Below are 18403 nucleotides of genomic sequence, written 5' to 3'. Positions count from 1 at the left end.
CAAGTAGAGGCCTCACTATTTGGGGTCCTTGTCCCCTGCACTGGGCAATTATCTGGCATTAACTGATGCCTCAGCAATATACGACTCTAGAATGAGCGTGCATTATGCGTGGTGTGGCCTGGACAATATTGTAATTACTGTACTGTTGTTTCTTGTACAGTAAAACCTTGGATTGTGAGTAACTTGGTCTGCAAGTGTAGACAAGCTAAAATTTTTAATAAATTTTATCTTGATAAACGAGAGTGGTCTTGCAATACTAGTAGTACGTAGGTTTGGTGGCAACTGGTTGACAATCAACTCGCCAAAAAGACAACACGGCAACATCCTTTACCAGTTAGGCACTAGGTTCAAAGAGATTTTTTAATAATATTTAAATGACAATGTGATTTAAAATGCTGCAAATAAAAATTTATATAACTGACGAACGAACTTAATTCTGCAGATGGTACAATCTCTGTCTTACATGAACTTCTGCAACCAAAATTGCTAATCCTTTACATAAATTGTATTGATTGCAATTGAATGATAACGTTATTTAGAATACAAAAGGTGACCTGTGAGTACGGCTTAAGGGATATCTTTACTCTAAACATATTGGGACTCTCATAAAGAAGGTGATTCTGTGGATTTTCCGGCGCCCTACTTTGTCATTTAAATATCACTAGCCAACCCGCGGCGCAGCATACGCCGCATAATTATGTATTGATGGCTGAACACTTCCTGAACGACACAGTTGTCCAAATGGGGTGGGTTTGAGGATATGACTGTGAGTGAATGAAAAGATGGAACTCTGGAGAGAACAACATACAATTGTCCGTGACTGAAAACTGGTTTTGGCAGATACAGGCATATCTATTTGAAAGTTTGTCCCTGCGCCTTATTAATTGTCATTGCAAAAGCTAATCTAACAGGAAATTGTCTGCGCGTAAAAGTAAAAGGCAAATTTGAATCTAATGGGGTCAGGGAAATCCGGGGAATATGGACAGTTTGTGAGGTAGCAGCTGCGATTGTTTTACACTCCAGTACATTGCAGTGAATGCTGGTAACAGTCAGTCTAGTGCCATCACAGAGACTTCTTGCTGGCATGAGGTTTCTGAGAAGCATGACGACTGAACCAATTTTATGTTTGAGTTTATGCGGAGGCATGCCAGTGGGAGTAAGACTACTAAGAAATTCTTCGGGGAATGAAAGTTGATGTGCGGGATCATCTGTGACGATGGAGTCAACGCTGGTGGAAGTTACTTCGTCAGTAGGGATAAGTTTCAGTACCTGTTCATTAAGGTGTAGCAAGTCTTCATTGGTGACGCTTAATATAGCTCGTGTACGGAGTTTTTCCGGAGTCACAGTTGAGAAGTCGATGTCGCCACATAGTTGTTGAACGGGATCAGAAATAAAAGGAAAACAATGTGAAGGTAATGTTGCAGGTGTTCCGTTTTTCCCGTCTTGCGAAATCTTGTTCGTGAGGAAGAGCTGTCATATTTGTCATCAGTGTAAGTACATGCATGCAGCCGGAACTGAAAAGAACAATGAAAAGTCGACGTGGCTCAGAGGTGCATGTGGACTGTAGCAGAGATGAAAGCGACTGAGGCGGTGTTTGGTGAGGTGCTGCGTGCCTCGAGAGCGAGGGTGGACTCGGGAGGAAGGTTAGAGTTGGCAGGCGGGGCTCTGTCGTGCGTATCCCATGGTCTCTGTCTTGCGTGCCATGGTCGACTGCTTAGTGAATTGTTGGTGGGCGGGGCTCTGTCTTGCGTGCGACTTGCTTGCCATGAACTTAGTGAATTATTATATATATATATATATATATATATATATATATATATATATATATATTAAAAAATATCTTTGAACCTCACTATTACCTAACTGGTAAAGGATGTCACCGAATTGTCTTTTCGCCGAGTTGTCTGTCACCCAGTTGCCCCTGAACGTAGTATGTATATGCTTTGTCTGCTGAGCGTCACGTGATCACAACTGAGCTGATGGTTCTTCTCTCTTTCGCTGCGGGATTGTGGGTAATCGTCTCCCATTCTCTGTCTCAATCGGCGTGCCTCACTCATATAGTCAACATCCGTACGAGCGTATACTGTTTACTATAGCATTGTGACCACGTGTGTGTGTGCTTTAACATGTGAGTCCCTGTCTTGCACCCCAAAACATGAGGCTGAGTCTGAGTACTTTAGCAACACCAGTTTTATTCAGCTTGAAACAGGAACAGCACGGTTATTTATTGTAGCGTGATCTGCCACTCTCCTATACAGAGACACAGCAGTCAGGCAGGGTCATGGCCAGGTTAGTGGCCAAGTAATACTGTGCCCTGTGGATGTATAATGTTCCTTGTATCATCCATCAACGGCAGGCGCTTATAGCATGTCCGCGATCTTTTCGGATTTGCTTTTATGGCGAACTGCTACAGCACTGGGAGCCTGCGGTTGCTTCGGGACGCTCTTCCACGTGCCGTCCCGTTGGGTGGAATCCCAACAGAGTTTAGAAACCTTTGCAGGGCGTAAAGCATTTTTTAATTTTCTGTCCAAGTGTAGTGACTCTTCAAGCAATAGCAACTGTCATTGGATAGGTTCCTTGTTAAAGTCGCAAAAAAAGGAAGATTCCAGTGAGCCAACAGATAGCAGGGATTCCGTTAGTTAGAGTGAAAGTCGTCCTACACAATAACCCTCTTCTCTCTCATTTCACTAACGCCAGCCATGATTCTTTTCAAAGGTAAAGTGCAGGTTAATTTGTTTTATGTATTTTTACTTTATATTTTGTAATAATCATTTTTATATGAATAGTTTTGGGTTGTGGAACGAATCATCTGAGTTTCCATTATTTCTTATGGGGAAATTCGCTTTGATATACGAGTGTTACACAAAATCAAAAACAAGACCTACTGAGATTAATAAAGGATCACCCCCCCAAAGTCATTTTGTTGACACACCTTTTGCTTTAATGACAACCTTGAGTCTGTTGGGATTCTTCTCTATTAGCATTGCACACCTAGACTGAGTAATATTTGCCCCCCACTCTTCTTTACAGTTTAAATGTTCAAGTTCGGTCAAATTGGATGGTGAGCGTTGGTGGTCTGCTATCTTCAAATCTTTCCACAGATTTTCACTGGGATTTAGGTCTTGGCTCTGACTGGCCAAATGAGGACATTCACTTTTTTCTCCTTCAGCCACTGTGTGGTCAATTTTGCTGTGTGCTTCGGGCAAAGGGTAGCAGGTTTTCCTTAAGAATTTGACGGTATTTTATCCCATACATTTTTCCTTCTACCCTAACGAGAGCCCCAGGCCCCCCACAACAAGGATGCTGCCACCTCCATGCTTTACTGTAGGTATGGTGTGTTGTGGATGGTGAGCTGCATTGGTGTACCGTTTGGTATTGAGGCCAAATAGTCTGATTTTGGTCTCATCTGACCATAAGACCTTTTTCCACTTGGCATCAGAATCTTCAAGGTGCATTCTGGCAAAGCTCAAACGAGCCTTAATGTGGCCTTTCTTGAGAAGTGCGACCCTCCCAAACAAACCACCATTGTGGAGTGCTTGTGAAATTGTTGTCACATGCACACAATGACCACTCTTTGCCATCAAATCCTGTAACTCCTTCAAAGTGACCATTGGCCTCTTGGTAGCCTCTCTTACCAGTTTCCTCCTTGCCCTTCCATCCAGTTTGGAGGGACAGCCAGATCCAGGGAAGGTCCTAGTAGTACCAAACACTCGCCACTTCTTTATTATGGACTTTACTGAGCTCCTTGGGATTGATAAAGCCTTTGAGATTTTTGTGTATCCATCTCCTGCCTTATGTCTGTCCACAACGCTATCCCTGAGATCTTCTGAAAGTGGTTTGCCACCCATAGTTAGTTGTTTGCTGTCAGTTGCACTATCAAGCAAGGGAATGAACCCTGCAGTAACAGTTTCACTAATCACATGGATTACGACTGATCACAGGTGGAAGGAAGCCAGTAACCTCAATGGAAATGGTGGACACTTACACCTGATTGAGTTTAGGAAGGTGGTGATCCTTTATTCATCTCAGTATTTCTTGTTTTTAATATTTTATAATTATTCTGAACTGCAGCTGTGATATCTTTCACTTGGATGTTATAGATTGCATTGAGTAAGTAAAGCTGGGAAGAAATATTGGTTTGTGTGTTTTCATTTAAGGCTGTAAAGCAAAAAAATGGGAATATTTCGAGGGGGGGGGGGGTTCTTTTTATACCCACTGTTTGTTAAATAGTTTCATACTAGTTATTTTCTTTAAGTTGTAACCAAATCTTTATCTTCCTAGGTATTTTGGAGTTTCAAGGACAGGCAGTTACTGATAAGACAATTAATGATCTCTGTAAACAATGCAGCTATTGAATGTTTGCTAACTAGGGGTCACCAGAGAAGATCTAATCCTTGAAGGTATGAACTAAGAAGTGTGACATTGATTTATGGAATGGCAAGTTAGGGATGGGGAGGTGGATTTTAAGCTATACAGGGTGTGCATTCTTTGTTAGTTGTGGTAATTATAACTCAAAGACACATGATATTCTATTTGGTGTTCCACAAGGCTCTATCCTGGGTCCACTGCTCTTCTCAATCTACATGCTTCCATTAGGTCAGATTATCTCAGGGCACAACGTGAGCTACCACAGCTATGCTGATGACACACAGCTGTATGTATCAATAGCACCTGATGACCCTAAATCTCTTGATTCGCTAACACAATGTCTAACTTGTATCTCAGAATGGATGAATAGTAACTTTCTCAAATTAAATAAAGAAAAAACCGAAATCTTAGTGATTGGCAATAATGGATACAATGAGGCTATTAGAAATAAACTGGATGCATTAGGATTAAAAGTCAAATCAGAGGTAAAAAGCTTAGGGGTAACTGTTGATTGTAATCTGAATTTTAAATCGCATATTAATCAGATCACTAGGACAGCATTTTTTCACCTAAGAAACATAGCAAAAGTTAGACCTCTTATATCATCGAAAGATGCAGAGAAATTAGTTCATGTGTTTGTTTTCAGTCGGCTAGATTACTGTAACGCACTCCTCTCAGGACCACCCAAAAAAGACATCAATCGTTTGCAACTAGTGCAGAATGCAGCTGCTAGAATCCTTACCAGGAAAAGAAAATCCGAACACATTTCTCCAGTTTTGATGTCACTACACTGGTTACCTGTGTCATTCAGAATTGACTTTAAAATTCTGCTTATGGTTTATTAACATCCGGCGCCGCCACGAGTGGCAGCCTTTTCAGCAGCTCCGTGTATGACTGTATATGTATGTGTACTTTTCTACTTTCATTTTTCTATTTTTATTTATTGATCACTCCTATTACTTTATTTTATGTGGATTCGTTCCCTGGACACACTTACTTTTACAACGTAGGCATGGATTTTTACACGCCGAGGCTCGCATATTCAAGTACTCAACTTCGAGCGCTGAGAACAAATGCCAGTGCCGGTGTGGTTCCATATTTACCTGACGAGGTAAGAAGGCGGTATCGTGGCAGCAGAGCCGGCACTAAGCTAAAAATGAAGCGGCTTGCGAGAAAGTGGCGTTTCAAGCCTTCGGTGCCTTCTGTGATTCTGGGGAATGTAAACTCAATCTCAAATAAGATCGACGAACTGGCTGCGCTGGTGAAAAATGTCAGGACCTACAGAGAATGCAGTTTGTTGTGTTTTTGCGAAACCTGGCTAAATAACACCATCCCAGATGCCAACGTGGAGCTACCCGGGTTTAGCACAGTTAGAGCGGACAGAGATGCAAGTACCTGTGGGAAGCACAAAGGAGGAGGACTCGCTCTCTATGTTAATACACGGTGGTGTAACTCTGGACACATTAACGTCAAAACCTCCACTTGCTGCAGGGATATCGAACTGTTGGCCGTAAGTTTACGTCCCTACTACTTGCCCAGAGAGTTTGGACATGTCATTGTTGTCATCGTGTATATCCCTCCTCGGGCGGACGTGGAGTCAGCGAGTGACATCATCCATTCTGCTGTTGCTAAGTTACAAACGCAGCACCCTGAGGTGCTTGTGCTAATCGCTGGAGACTTTAACCATGTGACGCTGGACAAAACATTACCTGCATTCTCCCAGTATGTGGACTGTAACACCCGGGGAAATAAGACTATTGATTTACTGTATGCAAACGTTAAAGACGCATACAGCGCCACCCCGCTGCCTGCGCTTGGGAAAGCAGATCATAACCTGGTTCTGCTTCAGCCTCACTATAAACCAAAAGTGAGAGTCCTACCTGTAACCACACGATCATTCAGGAAGTGGACCCCGGAGGCTGAGAATACTCTGAGAGAACTTTTTGGAACTACAGACTGGGATATCCTGCAGGGATCTCATAATGAGAACATTGAGGAAGTTGTTGACTGCACTACTGACTACATCAACTTCTGTATGGACATTGTAGTTCCAGTAAGAACTGTACGCTGCTATGCTAACAACAAGCCATGGATTACAAGTGACATCAAGGGCCTTTTGAACCAGAAGAAAAGGGCTTTTAAAAACGGTGATCAGCATGAGCTCAAGCGCGTGCAGAAGGAACTCCGAGTCCAGCTCAGGGCGGCGAAGGAGCAGTACAGGAGAAAGCTGGAGCAGAAGTTGCAGAATAACAGCATGAAGGAAGTGTGGGATGGGATGAAGATCATCACTGGCTGCAGCTCGAAGCGGGGTACCACCATTGAGAGAGACGTGAAGAGAGCAAACCAAATGAACAACTTCTTTAACAGGTTTGACCACACTAACCCACTCTCACTCTCACCTCGGAGTATTGCACCCTCCACACATCCTTCTGCTGATACCAGCATAGGAAAGACATCCCCACCCATAATTACAACAGCGCAAGTGAGCAGAGAGCTGAGGAGACTTCGTGCCAGCAAAGCAGCGGGTCCAGATGGAGTATCGCCACGACTGCTGAAGGTCTGTGCATCGGAGCTGGGGGGCCCTCTACAGCGCATCTTCAACCTGAGCCTGGAACAGGGGAAAGTCCCGAGGCTTTGGAAAACATCTTGTATCACCCCAATCCCAAAGGTATCACGTCCTAGTGAGCTGAATGACTTTCGGCCTGTTGCTCTGACATCACATGTGATGAAGACCATGGAGAGGCTGCTGCTTCACCACCTTAGGCCACAGGTTCAACACGCCCTTGACCCTCTGCAGTTTGCATATCAGGAGAAGGTGGGAGCAGAGGATGCCATCATCTATATGCTACACCGATCCCTCTCTCACTTGGACAGAGGTACTGGTGCTGTAAGAATTATGTTTCTAGACTTCTCTAGCGCCTTCAACACAATCCAACCTCTGCTCCTTAGGGACAAGCTGACAGAGATGGGATTAGATTCATACCTAGTGGCATGGATCGTGGACTATCTTAAAGACAGACCTCAGTATGTGCGTCTTGGGAACTGCATGTCTGACATTGTGGTCAGCAATACAGGAGCGCCACAGGGGACTGTACTTTCTCCGGTCCTGTTCAGCCTATATACATCGGACTTCCAATACAACTCGGAGTCCTGCCACGTGCAAAAGTTCGCTGATGACACTGCTATCGTGGGCTGCATCAGGAATGGGCTGGAGGAGGAGTATAGGGACCTAATCAATGACCTTGTTAAATGGTGCGACTCAAACCACCTACACCTGAACACCAGCAAAACCAAAGAGCTGGTGGTGGATTTTAGGAGGCCCAGACCCCTCATAGACCCAGTGATCATCAAAGGTGACTGTGTGCAGATGGTGCAGACCTATAAATATCTGGGAGTGCAGCTGGATGATAAATTAGACTGGACTGCCAATACTGATGCGCTGTGCAAGAAAGGACAGAGCCGGTTATACTACCTTAGAAGGCTGGCGTCCTTCAACATCTGCAATAAGATGCTGCAGATGTTCTATCAGACACTTGTGGCGAGCGCCCTCTTCTACGCAGTGGTGTGCTGGGGAGGCAGCATTAAGAGGAAAGACGCCTCACGTCTGGACAAACTGGTGAGGAAGGCAAGCTCTATTGTTGGCATGGAGCTGGACAGTTTAACATCTGTGGCAGAGCGAAGGGCGCTCAGCAGGCTCCTATCAATTATGGAAAATCCACTGCATCCACTTAATAGTATCATCTCCAGACAGAAGAGCAGCTTCAGCGACAGACTGCTGTCACTGTCCTGCTCCACTGACAGATTGAGGAGATCGTTTCTCTCCCAAACTATGCGACTCTTTAATTCCACCCAGAGGGGTAAACGTTAACATTCAACATTATACATAGTTATTGTCTGTTTTTCTGTTTTTCACCTGCATTGTTATCATTCTTTAATTTAATATTATTTATTGTATCAGTATGCTGCTGCTGAAGAATGTGAATTTCCCATTGGGATTAATAAAGTATCTATCTATCTATCTATCTATAAAGCTTTAAATAATCTCGCCCCGGCTTATATATCGGAATGTCTGACACCTTATATTCTAAATCGTAACCTCAGATCCTCAACTGAGTGTCTCCTTAGAATTCCAAGAGCAAAACTTAAAAGAAGTGGTGAGGCGGGCGACCTTCTGCTGTTATGCACCTAAAATCTGGAATAGCCTGCCAGTAGGAATTCGCCAGGCTAATACAGTGGAGCACTTTAAAAAACTACTGAAAACACATTATTTTAACATGGCCTTCTCATAACTTCACTGTAATTTAATCCTGATACTCTGTATATCCAATTCATTATAATAACTATTCATTCAAAAACTGTACTAACCCCTACTCTCTCTTCTGTTTCCTTTTCCGGTGTCCTGTTGGTGGTGGCGTGCGCCACCACCATCTACCCAAAGCACCATGATGTCCCAACAATGATGGATGGATTAAAAGCCAGAAGTCTGTATGACCATCAGCATCAAGTGACTCCGTGAAAAACCCGAACTACAAAGAGGACTATTTCATTTATGTTAGGTAGAATGCCCAGAGGGGACTGGGCGGTCTCGTGGCCTGGAACCCCTACAGATTTAATTTTTTTCTCCAGCCTTCTGGAGTTTTTTTTTGTTTTTTCTGTCCACCCTGGCCATCGGACCTTACTCCTTTCTATGTTAACTAATGTTGTCTTATTTTAAGTTCTTATTTTGTCTTTTATTTTTCTTCTCTTCATTATGTAAAGCACTTTGAGCTACTTTTTGTATGAAAATGTGCTATATAAATAAATGTTGTTGTTGTTGTTGCACTACATTAACTGGCCATTCAGAAGTTTACTTTTAAAGTCCTGGATTAACATTAATGCTATCAAAGACCTCCTTTTGTTAAATACAAACATTGTGGCTTCTTCCACAACGCACATCCAAATATTAGGTGTTATTGACTATAAGACTGTGTGTTGCTATAATTTTGCTCACCTAAAAATTGGGTGGGCTGCTACAAAATGTGCCATGATCCAGGTTGTTTAACACATTTATGAAAGCTGAATTTCCAAACTCTCATCTTGTATTCACCTTTTCTTCTCACACCCAAATGTCTTCAGTGTACGGTATAGAAAAACAAACGGATTGGCCTTGCCATTCTATTCCAGTTCTTTCGGAGGGGAGTGTATGGCTAACAAAGTAAAGCTAAAATGTATTTTGGAGCAGAGTGCATGGAACCGTTTTCTAAACGGATGCACAAAAAAAATTCTCCTCACCTCTTACCAAATAGTGGGGCTGAACACGTTAGTCACTCACCTGAGATGTAGCTCGTGTGTTTATTCTTTTTGTCCAGGGCCACAAGCTCCTTGTGCAAAGCTTTTCCAGCCCCTTTCTGAAAATCCAAAGCCAGATGTTCTGTGTTTCTAAAGAGGACATGAAAGATTTGAGAATCACTTTCAGTTTTCATTATTCTTTCTTTACATCGCTTTGTTCACATTTGATGTCCAAGACTGAATAATTGTTCTCATTGGCACAAGTAATGGCGTGGACTACTGGACTAATGTACTTAGCTATTTAAAAATGGGTTCTTCTACCTAAAAGCTCACAAAAAGGAGGCCTATAAACAAGATTCCAATAAGACTTGTGCAAATGTTAACAATATACTCTATAAAAGTGTTGTTTTATTTGGGGACCTTCAGAGTTTGAGATGCCACAGTGGGTATAGAAAAGTATCCCCCCCTTCAAAAAATTCCCTTTTTTTTTCTTTACAGCCTTAAATGAAAACACACATAAAAAAATATTTCTTAGCAGTTTATTTACTCAATGCAATCGAAAACATCCAAGTGAAAGATATCATAGCTACCATTCAAAAAAATTATAAAAAAATCAAAAACAAGACCTACTGAGATTAATAAAGGATCACCCTCCGAACCCCCCATCCCCGTGTCATTTTGTTGACCCACCTTTTCCTTTAATGACAGCCTCGAGTCTGTTGGGATTCTTCTCTATCAGATTTGCACATCTAGATTGAGCCCACTTAATATTTGCCCCCCACTCTTCTTTACAGAACTGTTCAAGTTCAGTCAAATTGGATGGTGAGCGTTGGTGGTCTGCTATCTTCAGATCTTTCCACAGATTTTCAGTGTGATTTAGGTCTGGGCTCTGACTGGCCACATGAGGACATTCACTTTTTTCTCCTTCAGCCACTGTGTGGTCAATTTTGCTGTGTGCTTCGGGTCGTTGTCGTGTTGAAAGGGGACCATTCTGCCCATCTTCAACTTTCTGGCAGAGGGTAGCAGGTTTTCCTCAAGAATTTGACCGTAATTTGCCCCATCCATTTTTCCTTCTACCCTAACGAGAGCCCCAAGCTCCCCACAACAGGATGCTGCCCCCTCCATGCTTTACTGTAGGTATGGTGTGTTGTGGATGGTGAGCTGCATTGGTGTACCGTTTGGTATTGAGGCCAAATAGTTTGATTTTAGTCTCATCTGACCATAAGACCTTTCTCCACTTGGCATCAAAATCTTCAAGGTGCATTCTGGCAAAGCTCAAATGAGCCTTAATGTGGCCTTTCTTGACAAGCACGACCCTCACGAACAAGCCACAATTGTGCAGCGCTTGTGAAATTGTTGTCACCTGCACACAATGACCACTCTTTGCCATCAAATCCTGTAACTCCTTCAAAGTGGCCATTGGCCTCTTGGTAGCCTCTCTTACCAGTTTCCTCCTTGCTCTTCCATCCAGTTTGGAGGGACGGCCGGATCCAGGAAGGGTTCTAGTAGTACCAAGCACTTCCTTATTATGGACTTTACTGGGCTCCTTGGGATTGATGAAGCCTTTGAGATTTTTTGGTCTCCATCTCCTGCCTTATGTCTGTCCACAACGTTATCCCTGAGATCTTCTGAAAGTGGCTTGCCCACCCATAGTCAGTTGTTTGCTGTCAGTTGCACTACCAACCAAGGGAATTAATTTTCTGTCCTCCCTGGCCATCTGACCTTACTCTTATTCTATGTTAATTAATGTTGTCTTATTTTAATTTCTTACTTTGTCTTTTATTTTTCTTTTCTTCATTATGTAAAGCACTTTGAGCTACTTTTTTTGTATGAAAATGTGCTATATAAATAAATGTTGTTTTAGTTGTTGAATGCTCCAGGAACATCTTCACTAATCACGCGGGTTACGATTGATCACCGGTAAAAGGAAGCCAGTAACCACAATGGAAATGGGGGGCACTTATACCTGATTGAGTTTAGGATGGGGGGGTGATCCTTTATTAATCTCTGCATTTGCTTTTTATTTTTTTAAAATTCTTCTGAACTGTAACTGTGGTATCTTTCACTTGGATGTTACAGATTGCATTGAGTAAGTAAAGCTGGAAAAAATATTGGTTTACGTGTTTTCATTTAAGGCTGTAAAGTAAAACAAATGGGAATATTTCGAAGGGGGGGATTCTATTCTATACTCACTGTATATGCTGCACCACTTTTCTATCCAGGACCACAAAGGGCTTCTTATTTTCTGAAAAGTGCCCATACATTTTAAGTCTAAAAACAATATGTCTCTTACTTGAACTGTTCATCATCTAGAAGAGGCCTCTGTGCTGCCAAGTAGCGTCTGATGGTGTCTTCCAATTTTGGAACAGGTAACCTGTGAAATACAAGACCATTTTAAAAACTGTTAAGCATGCTGTTTGATGATTTTATCCAAAGTGACTTATAAATGTGGTGAAATGGTGTCTATACTTTGACAGTATTAAGTGACATGGCGTAGCACGACGTGTCACAGGTTCCTAGCAGAATGTCAAGGTGCATAGATAGATAGATAGATAGATAGATAGATAGATAGATAGATAGATAGATAGATAGATAGATAGATAGATAGATAGATAGATAGATAGATAGATAGATAGATAGATAGATAGATAGATAGATAGATAGATAGATAGATAGATAGATAGATAGATAGATAGATAGGTGAAAGGCACTATATAATAGATAGATAGATAGATAGATAGATAGATAGATAGATAGATAGATAGATAGATAGATAGATAGATAGATAGATAGATAGATAGATAGATAGATAGATAGATAGATAGATAGATAGATAGATACTTTATTAATCCCATGGGGAAATTCACATACTCCAGCAGCAGCATACTGACATACAGTAAACAATATTAAATTAACAATGCAGGTATAGAGACAGACAATAACTTTGTATAATGTTAACATTTATCCCCCCGGGTGGAATTGAAGAGTCGCATAGTGTGGTGGAGGAACGATCTCCTCAGTCTGTCAGTGGAGCAGGACGGTGACAGCAGTCTGTCACTGAAGCTGCTCCTCTGTCTGGAGATGATCCTGTTCAGTGGATGCCGTGGATTCTCCATGATTGACAGGAGCCTGCTCAGCGCCCGTCGCTCTGCCACAGATGTCAAACTGTCCAGTTCCGTGCCTACAATAGAGCCTGCCTTCCTCACCAGTATTTAATAGTGCAGCTCAGATTCGTGAGTGTAGGTGTTTAGGTAAAATGGGTAACAACAGAGCACTTAATGTAGGAATGGGCTGGTTAGTTATTGGCATGCAAAGGCAAGATCAGTGAAATCACCCCTCAGTAGCAGCTCTGTGGGTCGATGCTCAGGGTACAAGTCTGAGGCACGAGAGAAGAAAAAAAAAATAAATTCTGAAACAAAGATGGCCAGCAGAGTAGCCAGAATGAGAATGGTAGACCGGTCTGGTGGAAGGTGCAGGGAGTGCCATGGCAGAGAGACAGACCAAGCTTGCCAAGTCCCATAATTCATTCAATGGAGGTCACCTGTCGGGGGTATCAAGTGATTGTAGTATAAATGTAGCAGACTGTTCTGGAAAGTCCAACCTGTGTATTGTCAGTATGGTGTCTTAATCTTACACAATGAAGACACGAGAACATTCCAAGTAACTCTGTTACAGAACACAAGTCTTTGGAAGGCGACAAGAAGACACCCAAGTCTCTGAATAAGAAACAGAAATCAAAGAGAGGCATAGCAGGCCTGTCCACAAAACCTGAAGAAGATGAGTGAGGGAGGCCAGTAAAAAGCTATGACGTATCAGGGGGAGTGTTGTGGCAGAAACACGCTGCTCACAGAAGGCATGCGGAGTCTCAGGAAGGCAGCAGAATCGAGCTTTATTGCGTGATGCATACACAGACTCAAATCAAGTGAAATGAGCAATTAGCAAATTCAGCGAGCTAACATTTATTACAGCTCTTATCACTTATGCAAAACACTCTCCTCCTAGCTCTTCCCATCATTACCTAATGTCAATCACTTGACCGAAACTGCCATCATTACTTCATACCCCGTGCAGGCGTCCGAAACTTCTTCATTGATCAAATACACAGCTTAAGTCGAAACCACGAGGACCCACAGATGAGACAAATGAAAGTTACTTGACGTCCAAGCATCTCTCAAGGTTGAAATTTTAAGCAGCTGCATTTCTAAAACAATGGCCTGTTTAGCCCTCTCAAAGTACACAGTGTCCTTGACTAAAGTTTTTAAGCTTAGCAGCAAGATATCGGTGCTCTGCAGCTGCAAAGAGAAAATTAATAAAATATGCAGGCAAGGGCTTTTTATGGTTTAACCCTTACTATACTACTGTGCATTAGGATATAATACTTATTTTCATATATGCTTATGATTCTCTTCGAATATATGCAAATCATCAATTTTAAGAGTATAATTTTCAACAGGAGTCACAAGCTACAGTGGGTAACACTGGAGAAACTGTGTCCAGGTACATTACTAGCTGCAGCTTTATGGGAGAGGAGCAAAGAGAAAATAAAAATAAAAAACAGGATATTTCAACCTACAGAGCTTTCCAGACTCTGAAGTCAGCTGAAAGAAGGACAGACGATCCTATGATCTGATAAGACTGAACTCTGTGGTGCGACTAAACAGGCTGGTGGTGGCAGCAACATGCTGTGAGAATACAACTCTGCAGCAGGCGCTGAAAGGTTTGTGAAGGGAAAAGAAGGCAGCAAAATACAGGGAAATCCTGGACGAAAGCCTGATGGAGAAAAATTTTTCAAATTTTCTGTATGTATTTGGATAGGATTACAAATGAGGACATTAGAGGGTCAGCTCAAGTTGGACGGTTTGGGAGACAAAGTCAGAGAGAGGCAAGATTGTGTTGGTTTGGATATGTGCAGAGGAGAGATGCTGAGTATAATGAGAGAAGGGTGCTAAGGATAGAGCTGCCAGGGAAGAGGAGAAGAGGAAGGCCTAAAAGAAGGTTTATGGATCTGGTGAGAGAGGACATGCAGGTGATGAGTGTGACAGAGCAAGATAACGAGGACAGGAAGATATGGAAGAAGATGATCTGCTGTGGCGACCCCTAACGGGAGCAGCCGAAAGAAGAAGAAGAAGATCTACTCGCGTTTCAGTTCTCCCGTAGATAAGTCAGGGCTTGATTTTACTGTATAATTTCCTGCATTTTATAATGTGAATTGTATAATTCAAATGTGGAAAACTCACGCTTTTGGTACAAGGAATTATGATATGATACTGCCCACCTAAGAGAGTAACCTCAGAGCGCACGGCCTTTTTTATCTCTGTATTGTGCCTACGTAACCACACGGTAATACCCAAACTATTCCGAAGTGACTTTGCACCGTTTTGTGTATTTTGTATCTCACACGCTCATACACCTTTATTGTAAGAGCATCCCTCATCTACGATGGATGGAGAATTCGATCAGAAGAAAATATGAAGCTGGTTTTAAATTAAAAGCCGTTGGAAGTGGCAAAAGAAACTGTTAACTGCACTGCTACAACAAAATTCGATGTGTCTGAGAAACTGATGAGAGATTGGAGGAGGCAAGAAGATGTAAAAATAAATAAATAATTAAGTGACAGATTTTTGAACGAGCGTAAAAGTCGGGGCCTGATTTTATGATCGATTTTTCATGTTTCAAGTCCCGACTTAATTATGCAATTTTCATTATGCTATAACTTATTAAGTTTATTACATAGAGAATTCACAGCACCTGCCCACACACAGATTTCACTTAAAATTCATTTTGTTGCCGATAGATGGCAGCACCTGCCCTGCATTCCAAAATGGCGGGGAGACGGTTGTCAGTTGAACAGTTGCATAATTAGATCTGGACCACCCTGTACGTGAATATGTACGGTAATTTGTAAAAAATAAATAAATAAATAAAACAAATAAATTATTACTCAGTATTAGCTTCACTTCCCATTAATTTAATTTGTTGTTATTCCGCAGATCATTTGCAAGAACTGAAGAGGTTTACTGATTTTTGTTAATAATCAAAGAAGTCTGATCTTTAGCCCTATATATGTAACAGTCTACTAATGCAAAGTCTTTAAAATGTGACTTTTTGACGTCCACTCCTACTGCAAGTTTTTCTAGAAGATTAACTGTTCTTGCAAAATGACCCTCTGGCTGTGTCAGTATTGGTATCAGAATCTTATATATACTGCGGTGGGTTGGCACCCTGCCCAGGATTGTTTCCTGCCTTGTGCCCTGAGTTGGCTGGGATTGGCTCCAGCAGACCCCCGTGACCCTGTTCGGATTCAGCGGGTTGGAAAATGGATGGATGGATGGATCTTATATATAAAGCAGACTGCAACAATCTTGTGGTCTTGTATGTATATTATCAAACACGTGACGTTCAGAACGTTTCTGCTGTGCTCCATAAAAGCAACCGACAGTTTTATCATGAAAAATCTATAGTATTTTTTGTTTGTCATTTAATATTTGTTTTTGTTAAATATATTTTCATCTTGCATTATTCTTATTGTAACAATGTTGTAGTAGTAATAGAATTAAATCAACCTAATAATAATATTAATTTAAATGACATTTTTTTCTTGTCGTCAAAAATTAAAAATCCTTGAGATGTTTCTGCAGCTTCATTGGAGTCCACCTGTAGTAAATTCAGTTGACTGGACATGATTTGGAAAGGCACACACCTGTCTATATAAGGTCCCACAGTTGACAGTTCATGTCAGAGCACAAACCAAGCATGAAGTCAAAGGAATTGTCTGTAGACCTCCGAGACAGGATTGTCTCGAGGCACAAATCTGGGGAAGCTTACAGAAAAATTTCTGCTGCTTTGAAGGTCCCAGTGAGCACAGTGGCCTCCATCATCAGTAAGTGGAAGAAGTTCGAAACCACCAGGACTCTTACTAGAGCTGGCCAGCCATCTAAACTGAGCGATCGGGGGAGAAGGGCCTTAGTCAGGGAGGTGACCAAGAACCCGATGGTCACTCTGTCACAGCTCTAGAGGTCCTCTGTGGAGAGAGGATAACCTTCCAGAAGTACAACCATCTCTGCAGCAATGGAGTTCGGCTTCACAGCCCTGCTGGATACCGTGGGGGCTGCCAGGGGATGCTGCACGGAGGCACAGGGATTTATATTTTCCTTATACCATGCCTGTGTATGTTCATCTATTTGTGCCAATGTCCAGGTTTTTATAGCTTGTATGTTTGCTGTCCAGTAATAAAACTGAAAATTAGGCAGAGCCCTGGCGCCTTCGGATTTAGGTCGTTGTAGGGTTGCATTTTAAAAGCGTGGATTTTTCAAATTTCAAATAAATGTGGTTAGAATTTAATCTAATTTCTTAAAAAACGATTAAAGTTTTAAAATAGGAACAGAAGCTTGGGGAGGGGGGATATTCACCTTCACAATGTTAATTCTTCCTACTAAAGTAAGATGGAGGATAGACCATCTCTGCACATCTTGTTTAATTTTATCCATGCAAAAATGTTCTAAAACTTTTGACTGGTAGTGTATGCAGAACTATTTGCTATGAAGGCAAAAACTAAAGAATTTTCACCGTAAAAGAGAAACTGAGACATCCATGTTTTAACTGCAGGTTTAAGTAAATACACAAGGTGAGTAATATGTTAGATTAACATCAGACTGGAGTGGAGCCACAAACTAGTTTATTAAAGAAGAGCAAAGGCAGTAAAGATTCGGGACAGTTTTACAGACTGCCAAAAGGATCCGATAGCACCCAGACACACCCCCACTAATGCACACTGACAAGAAGGCTCCATAAACAACAGTGCAGACCTTTGCACCGCAGGTCTGCTAGCTTCAAGGTACAGATGACAGCCGCTGTAGGTAAAACTGATCAAGGAATCATGTGATGGAAAGCCTATGTAACTGTACTGACTGAACTTCTGCATATTGGAAACCTGATCGTACAGAAGGTCATGCAACACAGGGTTTTAGATATTTAGCAGTCATGACAATTGAATATCATAAAAAAAAATATAGATTGTTATTTATTGTTAAAAAATGATTGCAGCAGTGAATGGAGGTCATATTGCGATGCCCAAGCGGGAGGCAGACTGCTTTACTAATACAACATCTAATTTGTTAACTTCAACACAGAACGGAAGAGATGTACAATTATAACGGCCTGCTACCCTTCCAGGAACTCATCTACAAACACAGTAAAACTAAAACATCATTAAAGCTGTGAAACCTTTAGCAACAACTGTAGCAACAGGAGTGCAGTCTTCAATTACGGTACATTAAATCATTCAAGGCCAGTCCAGCTTTACTGATGAATCCACAGACGTAAGTGACGGCAAACAACAGATCACTTATGTGAGGTACCTTGAAAAGGAAATCAACAAAAGCTGTCTTTGCCATATTTCTAATGGGATTGACTACTGTAATGCGGTGTTCACTGGATGTTCAAACTGTTCTTTATATAACTTCCAGTTAATCCAAAATGCTGCTCCAAGAATTATGACAAGAACAAAAAAATACGAACACATAACTCCAGTTTTTAAATCTTTACACTGGCTCCCGGTTAAGTTTAGGGCAGATTTCAAAATCCTCTTTTTAACATATAAAGCCTTAAATTGCCAAAGTCCGGCTTACTTGTCTGAACTTATCATGACTTACAAACCAGAGCGCACATTAAGATCTCAAGATGCTGGTCTGCTTAGGATTCCAAGGAGTAATAAAATAACAATGGGAGGTCGAGCTTTTAGTTACAGGACCCATAAACTGAGGAGTGG

General features: G+C 41.7%; 1 protein-coding gene across 1 annotated transcript in view; it reads right to left on the bottom strand.

The window, feature by feature from the left end:
• cpt2 (carnitine palmitoyltransferase 2) overlaps window positions 1-18403 on the bottom strand; it is a 48490-nt gene that overhangs the window by 11859 nt on the left and 18228 nt on the right. The window contains exons 2-3 of the mRNA XM_028810870.2: window positions 11930-12010; window positions 9680-9786 (exon numbers count right to left, since the gene is read on the bottom strand). Of these exons, the coding sequence (XP_028666703.1) occupies window positions 9680-9786; window positions 11930-12010 (188 nt within the window). The remainder of the gene's footprint in view (window positions 1-9679; window positions 9787-11929; window positions 12011-18403) is intronic.

Source organism: Erpetoichthys calabaricus, chromosome 10 (genome assembly GCF_900747795.2).
Source record: "Erpetoichthys calabaricus chromosome 10, fErpCal1.3, whole genome shotgun sequence".
Classification (NCBI taxonomy): domain Eukaryota; kingdom Metazoa; phylum Chordata; class Cladistia; order Polypteriformes; family Polypteridae; genus Erpetoichthys; species Erpetoichthys calabaricus.
Note: the sequence above shows the minus strand (reverse complement) of the source record. Positions and strands in the feature narration are given on the sequence as shown.